The sequence below is a fragment of the Delphinapterus leucas genome, chromosome 18, assembly GCF_059928025.1.
Source record: "Delphinapterus leucas isolate spDelLeu-1000000601 "Yukka" chromosome 18, BTC_Dleu_Yukka2, whole genome shotgun sequence".
Taxonomy (NCBI): Eukaryota; Metazoa; Chordata; class Mammalia; order Artiodactyla; family Monodontidae; genus Delphinapterus; species Delphinapterus leucas.
This window is the reverse complement of record NC_143146.1, coordinates 77,798,024-77,811,776: the sequence shown is the minus strand read 5'-3', so window position 1 is coordinate 77,811,776 and position 13,753 is coordinate 77,798,024. Positions and strand designations below refer to the sequence as shown.

The 13,753-nt window shown below is 40.7% G+C and overlaps 3 protein-coding genes across 17 annotated transcripts in view; 1 reads left to right on the top strand and 2 right to left on the bottom strand.

The window, feature by feature from the left end:
* Positions 1-220, bottom strand: part of SKA3 (spindle and kinetochore associated complex subunit 3) — a 33,234-nt gene extending 33,014 nt beyond the window's left edge. For both annotated transcript variants that reach the window (XM_022574477.3, XM_022574478.3), the window contains exon 1: positions 3-220. In XM_022574477.3, the coding sequence (XP_022430185.1) occupies positions 3-105 (103 nt within the window). In that variant the 5' untranslated portion in view covers positions 106-220. The remainder of the gene's footprint in view (positions 1-2) is intronic.
* MRPL57 (mitochondrial ribosomal protein L57) lies at positions 205-846 on the top strand. Its single transcript, XM_022574489.3, has 2 exons — positions 205-315; positions 426-846. The coding sequence occupies exon 2, from the start codon at positions 431-433 to the stop codon at positions 737-739; it is 309 nt and encodes a 102-aa protein (XP_022430197.1). The 5' UTR covers positions 205-315; positions 426-430; the 3' UTR covers positions 740-846.
* An 801-nt stretch (positions 847-1,647) lies between these two features.
* Positions 1,648-13,753, bottom strand: part of ZDHHC20 (zDHHC palmitoyltransferase 20) — a 73,046-nt gene continuing 60,940 nt past the window's right edge. For 3 of the 14 annotated variants that reach the window (XM_089899740.1, XM_089899744.1, XM_089899748.1), the window contains 5 exons: positions 12,066-12,131; positions 9,434-9,523; positions 7,914-8,029; positions 6,489-6,566; positions 1,648-5,108 (listed from right to left, as the gene is read on the bottom strand). In XM_089899740.1, coding sequence (XP_089755866.1) covers positions 6,529-6,566; positions 7,914-8,029; positions 9,434-9,523; positions 12,066-12,131 — 310 coding nt within the window. In that variant the 3' untranslated portion in view covers positions 1,648-5,108; positions 6,489-6,528. Of the gene's footprint in view, positions 5,109-6,486; positions 6,567-7,913; positions 8,030-8,379; positions 8,425-9,433; positions 9,524-12,065; positions 12,132-13,257; positions 13,332-13,753 lie in introns of those variants that run through there. The other 11 variants (XM_089899752.1, XM_022574481.3, XM_022574482.3 and 8 more) reach the window with 9 other exon arrangements.

Sequence of the window (13,753 nt, the reverse complement as noted above, 5' to 3'; positions counted from 1 at the left end):
ACCGCTGTCCTCTCCGTCCAGCGCTCGCTGCAGCCGAGCCGTCTCGCCGTCCAGGATGACGGCCAGAGACCGCAGCTTCCCGCAGAAGCCCCGGATCAGATCCATGGACGAGCCTGACGCTCGTCCTCAGCGCCCGCGCACGTTTGAATCCCGGCGCCGGAAACGCCATTGGCTCCGCGACTCGCGCAAGGCCCTTCTCGCGAGAGCTGAAGCCTCGCGCGAGGAGACGGGCGGCGCGTCGAGAAAGCGCGCTTGCGGCTTCCGGCTTCCGGCGTCGTGTGCTGGCGTGAGGAGAGCAGCCGTGAGGCGCGGCTGGTGAGTGTTGGGGCGCGAGTTGGGTTGGCCTGCGGGCGGCGGCGGGGCTCCCCTCTCCCTTCTCTCCGTGGCCGGCGCGCTGCCGACTCCCGCTTCTGTGCCCTCGGCAGGCGCCATGTTCCTGACCGCGCTCCTGCGCCGCGGCCGCATCCCCGGCCGGCAGTGGATCGGGAAGCACCGGCGGCCGCGACCCGTGTTGGCGCAGGCGAAGCAGAACATGGTCCGCCGCCTGGAGGTCGAGGCGGAGAACCACTACTGGCTGAGCCGGCCCTTCCTCACGGCCGAGCAGGAGCGCGGCCACGCGGCGGCCCGCCGGGCGGCCGCCTTCCAGGCGCTCAAGGCGGCGCAGGCGTCCAAGTTCCCCGCGCCCCGGCGGCTGGAGGACCAGCTCGGCCACCTCAAGATCACCGGGAAGTGGTCCTGACCCGCGCCACGCCGCCTGCGTCCTGCGGCGACGAGCGGGAGCCTCTGGCCGGAGCCCCACGGAGCCCCGGCCAAGCCGAGCGAGTGCCTGCGACGGAGGCCCCGGGCCCGCGCTCCCCACCGCCCGCAGTGTGTCTCGGTCGGATCGCGTCTCGCTTCTCTTGTCCTGAGGACGGAACCGGACGGCGCCTGCGTCTTACGGGATGCGGAACGCAACCTGCGCGCAGCCGCAATAAAGCTGCCGACCGCGCTCTGGCATCTGGGCCTCGGTGCGAGATTCTGCCGGGGGCTTTGCCGTGCATGCTCGCTTACCTTCTGCCGACAGGTCTTGCCTAAGCGGACATGAAAAAAAATCTACTTTTCCAGTTAAACGCGCTCCTAAAAATAGCGGTTTCTGGTGAGATTTGCTCCAAAAATTGGACAATTGGACATCGTCTATTTTGGGGGACTTCCCCCGGAACTAAGAACTAAGACCCTTTAAGCCAGGCGGCGCGGCCAAAAAACAAACCAGACAAACAAAATAGTCTGTTTAAAAAAAATCAGGTTGTCACCTCAGTATTGAAATTTAAGGATGATTTATGTATTCTGGGTAGGAGTCCTTTTTCAGGTATTCTTTTTCTAGTGTTCGACTTTTCATTCTTTTCACAGAATGGCTTTCAAAGAATGGAAGTTCTTAGGTTTGATGAAGGGGACAATTGAAAATTGTTCAATAAAAGCGAAATTAAAACGTTTTTGATAAAGCCGTGTGTGCTCTGGCGTAGGCAGACCACAGTGTCGTCGCACTCAGGTAGTCCCCGTGGTTGCCCGAAGGATCAGCCCCATCGCTTTCCCAAGGCAACACTGTACCTTGCCACACCTGCCAGGTGACTAAAGCAACAGTCATACCCTAACAACAACAACAGCAACAACAGCTGTCCAAATACAGGACTTTATTTATTTATTAATAAAGTAATCATTATTACGATTTTTGGAAAAAACAAGTTTTAAAATGTTCAGCCTTCATGTTAATGTAGGTTAGGCCACCCAAAAGGCAAAGCGAAGATAACATTAAGTCATGGTCCAGGGTTACACTTATGAAAAACAAATACAAGATTTACGGGACATGATATGTAAAAACAACCAAAGTAAACTATTTCAAATTTGTTTATATAAAAACATATTAAAGATCCCTTTAAAATAGTGTTCACCTTTTCTGTAAATGGGCATAGACTAACCTGCAATCATGTACAAATGTGATAAACTCAACAGCTTTCTGAAGCTTTTAATACAAATACAATTCCTTGCTTCTTTATGCAACTCAACAAAATAATATAAAGTGAAGTCGTTAGAAAAATATGGACCTTGCTGAATCTATCTTGCATTTTTAATTTAAGTTGGAAAATATAGTTCAGATCATAAGAAACAGGAATTTTAGATTTACATATTAGCTGTATCTTATAGAATATGATGCGATCTTTATTTTGGCTGAAATGCAAAAATATGGTTAATTTCTCTAACAGATTAGTTAAAAATACTTTCCATTGATAGCAGTGCTAGTCCTAGAACAAAATGTAAGCAAAACATTTGTAAGTCAGTTGTCTTATCAGCGCCCCAAATATGCAGATCCTAACAGCCCTTAAAATGCATCTGCTTTAAAGATGACTGAAGGGAAATCTCACATGACTGAAAATCTGAAAATCCTACAAACAGTCAAAATCTGCTATTAATAGAAATTCAAGTAAACATTGCATATTTGATTTAAACTAAGTTAACTTATGACACTTTGGATCATAACCACTAAATATGTCAAAGGATTTTAAAAAATCATCCATATGCAAAGATGAAACTACACTACGTAAGCGGTGCAAGTTCAGTGACCACTAAGCTGTAGCTGCTCTTTGGTTTGGCACAGTGACAGTGGTCGGATGCCTCAGGTACTGAATATTCAAGTTTGTACCCACGTAAAACCAAGTTTCCTAATTTGTTTTTAATGGCAATGGCAAGACCTGAAATTCAACTTTTATTTTCCTTAAATATTATCACAACTGTTCAAGTGTTTGAAGGAACAAAGACAGTACTAATAAATTTTGACAGGGCTTCATTTTGACCATTTCTCCGCAAAGGTTGGCAGCACTTATCAATCCCAGAGAAATACCAGAGTCAGCCTTTCCCTGATTCCCATACCACTTGTAGGCCCTTGCCAACAGTCATTAATATGTACAACTAAACGAAGCCAAGTATTCAGAACGTGGCAAATGTTGGCCATAAATTAATTAAACCAAAGGTAACTAAATTAAAAGGCTTTAGCTGAAAATTCCTGAAAAGGTGTTTACTAATGCTATTAAGATGATGTTAACATACGGAAAGAACTGAAAAAGAAACACCACAAAAGCACCCAAATAGGTTAAAGGGAAAATGAAGTTTCCTCAGTTGTTAATCAGGTGCATGCAAATCCTTTGACCTGAATGTAAAAATACCCACAAGAAGTACCAGGACATTTCCGAAAGCAGTCACTTACGTTTAAACATTTACTGTTTCCTTATAACACTCAAACCGCCAAACTGAAGTGATGTTTCTGGTTGGTAAATCGATATCCCTTAACTCTCATAAGTTTTCTAGAATCAAGATTATTAAGACTACAGTGTTGAAATAAAGGTAGAAACTGTATTATAGTATTCCAAACTATATTTTCAAAGCTAAACTCATTCCTCTAGTTCAAAGGGGGAAAAAATTACTTGCTTTTAACATCTAATATTAATATAGCCCATGGAATTAGACAAATCCTATAAATTATAAACCTGGAATAGTAGGCTATAAAATTTATGCTACATTAGATTATAGAGCTATCCCTAGTATATTTGGCGTCCAGAAGGAACTCCAAATATACCTGTTGGACGAATGTTAAGTAAGGTATTATGCAAAATTAGAAATTGAAGAATGTTAAAGATAGTCAAGTCAAAATCATTCTTAACACCCCTCTCCCCAACCCCATTTTATAGACAAGGAAACTATAACATGTTTTTACAGACGCTGGTTAAAACTGATCTCCACCCACTACTGGAAGCAATCGGTCATTTTAGCTTGTGTGTGTCTGACTAAGCAGAGTATAAAGGAGGAGTAACATCTGTATATTGTTTCTCCGCTATAGGACACTATTTTTCTTTAGAATTAATGCAACGATCCCTGTCACTTAGATTGGATTTCAAAAGGAAGAGGGGGATAAGTGTCTAGGCAGAAAGGGGTTGCTGTTAGGAAGTCAGATTTAAAATCCTGCATGTAAGAGTGGAATCCACCTCTCAGAGAATGGAAGCTTTGAATGATACTCAAGTGAGAATTTCCTTCTCGAGAGCAGTGTTATGCTAAACAGTTTGACCCTAGTTCAAATTGTATTTTATGTTGCTGTTTAAGCTACTATAGGATTACTGTAAAAAGTTTCAAAGCAAATTTCGGTCATTACCTAAATTGAAATTTGAGAGTCAGCTCAGCAGCAGGCAGCACTCTGAAAACATACTTTAACAGCTTTCTGTAGCTTGTCTTTCGCTTTATTTTTCTTCTAGCCACTTCTACCCAATCCTACTGTGTCCAGTATTTCTACAGCACACGTAACCTTTGTTTCCCTACCTGTATAAATACCCATGACAGTTCAACAAGAGTATATTGAAAGCAAAGAGAAACAAAAAAATTTCTTATACTGCCAAATTTTCTTTAAGCCTTGGGCACAACACTGCACATGGTTTAATTAATGCTTAGAACTAAGCCTTCAATGAATTATACAAATATGCTCCATGTTTTAAATGATTAGGTATCTAAATCCTTCTGAGTGTTATTTTATAGCAACAATAAAAAAAATCTTTAGTAAAAATGTTGAAAAGTATAAAACAGTAACTATAAATTAGCAAACACCAAGTTGTTTTTAAAGCAATTATTTTCTTTTTCTTACATAGTACAAGCGCTCTCAGCCACCATACTGACCTAGATGTACTTCACTTAAAACAAGTTTTCTACCTTGTGTTTCTGGAGTGAAAATTTATATGGATACTAAGAACTCTAATAATGTAACTCAGGTATCAAAAGAATACATACGCCATGTTAACATGTGACCTGACAGCTCATATTATAGCATATCATAATACATTATTATGAGTAAATGTTATTTCCAAAGTAAAATTAAGTCACTTTTGTAGCTGTAAGTCAGTGTTGAACAAGTGGGCTCATTTAAGATTAAGGCATCTTCCAGCTCTGGAGCAGTGCTTCTGTGGATCCAACAATCTGTACAAAGGTTTCCTTTTTTAAAAAATATATCTTCATTTATACTTCAATTATTTAATTCCACTGATCATCATCTTGCGTATAAAACTGAAAATATTCAGTCCATAATGTTTTTTATAAACCTATAAAACCAGAAACAATTGAATTATTGATTAAAACTTGATTTTATATTTCTGAAAATAAGATTAAATAGTTCTTTGGGCTAAGGTATAAAGCTGCTAATACAACACAAAAGGAAAGAAATACTTTAATATTACTAATATTCTAATAATAATAAAGGTTTTTAGATGCTGTAAATAAGGGACAGATCACTGACTTTCCCTGAAGCCATTAAGTGAGCATTTTAATAGAGGCAGATCCTTACACTTTTCCCTTAGTGTTAACTTGGGCATAATCTGAGAAGGCTGCTATCGGATGTTTATGGGAATTTCAGTGAGGATTCTCAACCACCGCGAGCATCAGCCACTGTTCCGCCCACAGCCTACACCGAGAAGACGCGGTGGGGCTGCCAATGACACGTGATCACCGCCTGCAGCTCCTGCTGCCCTCTGCCTGCCCGGAGCCCCACCGGGGGCTGTTTCTGATGCTCTCTGAGTCTTAGGCTCTGGCTGTGACTTGGACATGGACTCCAGGTCCTTGTAAGGAACTGAATGCTAATGATAAACACCAAGCAAGGAAGCAGATGTCCCCTAGATGAGACTACAGATGAGAACAGAGCGACTGAGGTAATAAAGGTGTGTTGCCTTAAGCTGCTAAGTGTGTGATAATTTGTTAGGTAGCAATAGGTAACCAAGAAACACTACACGTAGGTTTTCAAAACTCTAACAGCTGCGCGTGGTGCTGCCGAGCCAGTGAGCTTAGCTTCCGACTTGAATGTGCATACCTGTCTTCTCTGTTTTTAAGCAGCAGGAGAGTTCACTACGTCCCTGCGTTCAGTCAGTGTTAGCACTGCCCTCACTGCTCCTACTGGCCCATGGGGAAGGGCTTCTATTCCTACTTCAATCAACCTCCTCTGGCTACTGCGCCTCCTCTGGCTACTGCAAAGGCATCACTGACTCATGTACTTGGCTGCAGTAAGCTGCTCTTCTGCTGTATCTTTTACCAAGTAAATAACATCAATGAACCTCTTAAGTCTTTTTTGCAGACTTTAATCTTAGTCACTCTTCTCTGGATCAAATTTCTTCAGTAGTGGGCAAAAGTCACCTTTTTTCCTTAAACTACTTAATAAGGTACCGTTCAGTGAAAAGGGTAGTTGTCCATATACCAGTCCTAACAATTTTTATTCGTTTCCTCATTAATCTACCAATAAATATCCAGTAAGATCATGCTAGGAGTGGTAAGAAAAATGGGAGTTAGGCAGATGTTACCTTCCAATCTCTCCTGAACTACCTGATTTTGCTGATATAATGGAAAGAGTAAAAAAGACTGAATTGCAAACTGTTTTGAGATTATGACATGCAAATAAACTAATTTTTGGAGAAATTACCTTTATACTGTCTTACCTTGCTCTTATTCAACTGGTTAGTTATGAACAAGTGGTACTCAGTTTTCTATTGCCACTGTTACATGGTTATTTGTCCCTGTAAGCACATAATTATATATGACATGACAAGAAAAGAAATATTAAGCATCTGGCTAAATGGTAAAACTGATGATTGCAGTAAAAGCAAGTATTATGTAAGCACTAAATAGGCTTCTGGTGCCAACCATTTGTCTTCTGTTAGAACCCAGAAGGAAGGAAAGCAGTGCTAAAATCTCAAGGTCTGGTTTTATGCTTATTTTTGTAAAAACGTCCATTGGCTCTAAAGATGTTCAGGAGCAATAATTTCAAGTCCACAAATGGATTTTTCCCTTTATTTTATACTGAGGGTCTAATGACCTGAATGAAGGTCTTTTTTAAAAAATTTATTTTATTTTATTTATTTATTTTTGGCTGTGCTGGGTCTTTGTTGCGGAGCACAGGCTCCAGGCACGTGGGCTTGAGTAGTTGTGGCACACGGGCTCAGCAGTTGTGGCTCATGGGCTCTAGAGTGCAGTCTCAGTAGTTGTGGCACACGGGCTTAGTTGCTCTGCGGCATGTGGGATCCTCCCGGACCAGGGCTCGAACCTGTGTCCCCTGCATTGGCAGGTGGATTCCTAACCCTTGGGCCACCAGGGAAGTCCCCTGAATGAAGGTCTCAATGAAACTAATTTAAGAGAATTTAAATGCTGCTGAAAGCCAAAATGACAATAACAACAAATCAGAAATTGTGACAGCAAGCTTTCAAGTTTTAGGGTATTTCCTAGAGTTAGTACCAAACCATTTTCCTACAGTGCAAGAAGAATGTTATTACTAGTATTATTAAGAACCACAGATATGTTTTAAGCTATAATGCTAGTGAGTGGCCAGACTATATTATAAACCGAGGCCTGATTCAAAAGCCCACTTCTACCTTATCGACTGTTGTATAATGTACCACAGTTCATGAAATGATTAAGAGTCATCATGGTTCAAATACATTCAGTGCACTCTTTTTATACTAAGACAAGACAGCCAAAGAGTACAAGGCATTTCAAAATTATTTTCAAATAAGCAAAAGCTATGACCCCCAAAATAACCTTGTTTAAGCATTATCCAGAATATTATGCCGAAAGAATTTTCTACATCTGAGGTGACAAAATACACGGCTGGGTAACAACAAGGAAAAACAAAATTATGAACAGAGAAAAACACAGCAGCAGCCACTACACTTCCTCACTCAACCTTCGCCTCCGTGAAAGCTACCAGTAAACGCTAACGGCCCACGTATAAGATATTTTATTAAAAAGTTTCAAATATTTTAGTATTTTAAAATAGCACATAATGTATTTTAATTTTTCCACATTTATTAAACCTGGTGATTTTCATTTTAACCAGACAAAGCAATGTTTTCAGATGACGGCATTACCTGATCTGATAACACCTTCTTCAGATCCATTCTCTAGCCACTGAGATTCACTGTCCAACAAGCGGTTTTTTGATTCACTAAGCGGTTTGATAGGAAAGGGTGGGTTTGAGCCAATACTGAAAGAGGAGCAAATAATTTAGTAAATAGTCTAATGCTCAATTAATAATACTTAATTAATAAGCAGCAAATTAGTATTCCTTCTCCTAAATATGTGAGGGCAACTCATGAGATCTCAGCACTCTGAAAAAGCTCCATCTTCAAGAGAAAATGTGCCCCCAACCCCCCCGCATTAAATGGCTCTCTAGACCCAAGAATTTGTACTCAGCACTGCCAATGAAAACAATTAGATAAAAGAAAAACAGCTTCAGAGGCCAATCTGAAACATTTTTAACATGTTAATCAAGAGCCGTAAGGTAGCACAAGGACAGGTGAGGATCTATGTCTGTGGCCAGGACAAAAAGATTACCTGTCATTTCCCAAGTTTTCTGCTTTCTACCTCTGCAGTATAGATCTAAGGGGAAAAAATGATTTAGTGATTTAGCGTAGACTTAGTTTTCTAGCTAAGACATCCGGGGAGGGAGGGAATGGAGGAAAAAAAGAAGAAGGAAAAGGGAACTAGTATTGTTGGGGACCCACTATGGGCAGACGCTGTGCTGGGTGCTTTCTACACACCATCGCAATCTTCACAATAACCTCCGAAGGGAGTACAAATCCTCCTCTCATAGAGCTGGCAGCTGAGGCTCAGACAGTTTAAGTAACTTCTTGGAGCTCTGAGGTCCTAGGTTCTAAGGCCTATGTTCTTCCAAAATTAATCCGCTAGCTTGGAATTTATAATCCCTCCTCCCCCACAACTTATTTCTGTAGTCAGTAAGTTTCAAGTGTTTCACTTTGACAGAAGCATCTCTATCTCCTTTAAAATTTCATTTAAAATGAACTATTTCTCTGAATTTATGAATCAGTGTGCTCGCCATACAAACTCTGAGAAAATATCCTCTAAGACGAAGAAGAAAAATTTTGTATTTGTATTTTTGAATCCTCATTAATATCATTTTCACGCTGCAGTTAAAATCTGTTTATCAAAATAAAATGGTGAATAGTACAATGACTAACTTCTTTGAAAATGTAACTGATATAAACCAACATAATCAAATCTTGAAAGAGTCTTCGTTTCTAGGAAGAGGCAGCGCAGGTAGGGTAGCCGTGCTTCCTACCCTGCCAGACGCGTCCAGTGACATGAGACTGTCCTGCTTCAACTACTAACAGCAAACGTTCACTTTATTACTCTCAAAAGTGTTCTGGTTTGAATGATAAAAAAATATGGTTATCCTGAGCATATCAGCTATATCCACACTTTAACCCTCAGTTAAAAAAACTGAATAGAATTTCTCTTTATCTGTGCTGGCTTGCTACATCACTACTATATTTATCTATGTATCACACACACACACACACACACACACACACACACACACAGTTTGCTCTATAATGAATTCTGAAAAACGTAATGACAAGAAGCGCACCTTCTGGTATTTTCACTGTGGTTTGAAACAGATGCTTGTTCTGGATCCGTCCCCACAAGACGAGTCGGAAAACTGCAGCCATCACCCTGACTGCATAATGAAAAATATCAGTGATAATTTAATCATGTTCACTTAAATCTAAGTGGTCAATTTAACACCTATTTTCCAGAGGCATGGTATAAAATGATCACAACTTGTCATTTCAGAGAATGATTTCTAATTTAGACGGTTATTAGACTCCACTGAGGAAGTAAGTCTTTTTCTTTTATAATTTACATATAGTTAAAAATAGTATCTTCCATGACTATTAAAATGATCATGTCTATTAAAGTTATGATAAACATACATATTCAAATAATTGGGTAACTGACCTGCTTATCACAATCATTTAAGATATCATAAATGCTCAAACTGAAATTCAAGATGTACGTTCCACATATTTATTTATTCAACAACGTTCATTAAACGAAAATATACTGGATGTTCTGAGTACCATTTGAAGTGCTAGGGATATACCACTGAACAAAAGAAAAGAAAATCTCTGGCTTCAAGAAGTTCACAACTTAAAAAAAAGTACAGCTATGCCTTCTGCATTCTAAAAACATCAAAACTGTGTACCGCAGGGAATTCCACTTGCAGCCAAGATGGATTAACCGGTATATTTGACCTCCTGTTGAACAGTACATACAACAACTCTTTTCAAAACAGGCAGCACAGAACTGTGGTGTCTGAAAGAAGAGAAACCAACCAAGGAGTTGCAGCTTCTGCCAGAACTTGAGCACCAACAGGGGGATGTGCAGAGCAAGGTGGTCTCACTGAATTAAGGTGACAGAGATGGGAGTTTCGAGAAGATGAGGAGGTTTGCTTCTATCGGACAGAGCTGAGGAAGAGGGATATGTGCAGAGAAAGGGCTACAGAAATCTGCACAGGGTTTTACTTGAGTCTTCAAGTAAATACTAAGCCACACATGTGAATCTGGGAAAAGAACAACTGGGGAGTGTAAGCTGAACAATTCAGAGCCTGCCCAGCACTGAAAGCCATTTGCATTCGACCTGCCAGAGTAGAGAGACCTCACTGAACATGTGGATACGGCAGAGACCGCAGCAGGCTCTCACCTTTGCTGTAGGACTAAACTTGCCCTAGAGAAAATGCTACTTTACCCCCAACCACAGGTTTAAACAAGCATCAGGAGGACGAAGCTGAAACAGAAGTCGGCCAAGACAAAATTCAACATCCTTTAAAGGGAGACCAAATTTAAACACTCAGAATTCAAAATGTCCACCATCCACTCAAAAATTACCAGCATAAAGAGCAGGAAAATGTGATCACAACCGAGAGAAAATAAAGTCAACAGAAAAGATTTAGAAATGACCGTGACCACTTGAAACAGAGACGCTACACCAGTGACTATAAATATGTCCATGAATTAACTGGAGAAAGTGGATATGAAGAAAAATGAAATGTAAGATATAAAAAAGAACCAAATTGAACTTCTGGAGCTGAAAAATAGAATATCTGAAATAAGAAATTCACTGGATGAGCTTAACAGCAGACAATACAGAAGAAAAGATAAGTGAACTCACAGACGTAACAACAGAAACAAAAAAAGATGGAGGGGGAGAAGGGAGGGACAACAGCAATGACCGGTGGGTCACGACATATATTTAAGAGAACCTGAAAAGCTAGTGGGGGAAGGGCACAGGAAGAGGGAAGCAGGCAGAAAAAAACAATTGAAAGTTATTTCAAAATTATTCAGATTGGACGTCCCTGGTGGCACAGTGGTTAAGAATCCTCCTGCCAATTCAGGGGACACAGGTTAGAGCCCTGGTCTGGGAAGATCCCACATGCCATGGAGCAACTAAGCCCGTGCGCCACAACTACTGAGCCCATGTGCCACAACTAGTGAGCCCGTGTGCCACAACTACTGCAAGCCGTGTGCCTAGAGCCTGTGCTCCGCAACAAAGAGAAGCCACTAAATGAGAAGCCCACACATAGCAACAAAGAGTAGCCCCTGCTTGCTGCAACTAGAGAAGGCCTGCGCACAGCAACGAAGACCCAATGCAGCCAAATAAATAAATAAATGAATGAATGAATAAATAATTCAGATTTGATGAAAACTACAAATTCATAGATCCAAGAAGCCTAATGAACTCCAAAGAGGATAAACACAAGGCAAACCATACTAAGGAACACCATCATCAGACTGCTTAAAGCCAGCGGTAAAGATAAAATCTTCAAAGTAGCCACAGGGGAAAGACATAGTAATTTGCAAGCATACCTCGTTTTATTGTGTTTCATTTTACTGTGCTTTGCAGATACTGTGATTTTTATAAATTAAAGGTTTGAGGCAACCCTACATTGAGCAAGTCTATCGGTGCCATCTTTCCAACGGCATTTGCTCACTTTGCGTCTCTGTGTCACATTTTGGCAATTCTCACAATATTTCAAACCCTCCACCAGCAAAAAGATTATGACTTGCTGAAAACGATTAGCAGTTTTTAGCAATAAAGTCTTTTTAAGTCAAAGTATGTACATTGTTTTTTTCTTTAGACATAATGCTATTGAACAATTAACAGCCTATGGTTATAGACTGTTATATGCACTGGGAAACCAAAAAATTCGTATGACTCACTTTACTATGATATTTGCTTTATTGTGGTGGTCTGGAACCAAACCTGCAATAATCTCCGAGGTGTGCCTGTACAAACAGTGGAATAAAGATAAGAGAGAGGCTGATTTATTGACACAAACAACACAAGCCAGACGATAATGGAACAACATCTTCAAAGAAGGGGAAAAGAAAACAAAGACAAAAAACCCAACTGCCAACATTGAAATTTCTGTTTAGAGAAAATAACCTTAAAAAATAATAGTCTATGTTCCAACCAGTCAGAGTGGAAACACCTGAATATAAGAGACAACAGATAAAGCGCACAGAAGAGACTGGCGCACCTGAAGATGAAACTCAGGAAAAAGACTGAACAGAAGGTGAGCAGCCACCCGTGAGCCGTGGCAGAGCCTCCCGAGGAGCCACAGACATGTAGCTGGGGTCCCTGCAGGGACAAGGGGAGGGAGGCAACAGAAGAAATACTTGAAGAGACAGTGGTTAAAAGTACTTTCCAAATCTGATGAGAGTTTAAAAATTACAGATCCAAGGAGCTCAACAATCCTAAGCAGGAGAGTCATGAAGAAAACAACGCCAGGCGTGTCATAATCAAATTGCAAGAAACTAGTGATAAACAAAATCTTAAAGGCAGCCAGAGAAAAATGTCATGTTACACAAATGATAATAAACATAATATCCACAAACTTCTCATCAGAAACAATGCAGCAGCATCTACAATTCTATACCAAGCAAAACGTCTTTCAAAAATGAAGGCAAGGGCTTCCCTGGTGGCACAGTGGTTGAGAGTCCACCTGCCGATGCAGGGGACGCGGGTTCGTGCCCCAGTCCGGGAAGATCCCACATGCTGTGGAGCGGCTGGGCCCGTGAGCCATGGCCGCTGAGCCTGCGCGTCTGGAGCCTGTGCTCCGCAACGGGAGAGGCCACAGCAGTGAGAGGCCCGCGTACCGCAAAAAAAAAAAAAAAAAAAAATTAAAAAATGAAGGCAATTGGGAATTCCCTGGCCGTCCAGTGGTTAGGACTTTGAACTTTCACTGCTGGGGCCTGGTTCAAGCTCTGGTCAGGGAACTAAGATCCCATGTGGCGTGGCCAAAAAAAAAAAAAAAAAAAAGGAAGAATGCAAATATGTCATTTTCAGACAAAATAACAAGCAATACAGTTCCTTGTTAAGGGAAAAAAGGAAAAAGCCCACAACACTTACAAATATGGTACTTGAATTTCAAATACTTTTTCCTTCTCTCTAATGACTTTTGGTATATAGATGGCCTAGGATGGCTGAGAATTTGAGAGAAAAGGACATTATGAATCATCTTGAGCGTATATTCTCATTTAAATTTAAATGCAGGTAAAAACTGCATTACGTGTTGGGTCTTCTTTGATTTAAGACACAACAGAATACATAACCTGTACTGGAAATCTTTGAAGATATGGCTAATAAATATAAATTCTTATGATTCTTTACTTCACAAAATTATTTTCATTTTGAAAGAAACAGAGTGATTCTTATTTTCTATGAATCATCTTTTTTTTCTCATTCAAATATATGCCTAAACTCTCCTTCACCCTTATAAAAAACATGAAAAATAAAATATTTCATGTAATCAAGATATTCTGAGTTTTCATTCTTAAGTCTCATAATGTCATAATATACTATATTCTCTGAATCATTTAATCAGAGAGACAATCACATGTTCCAT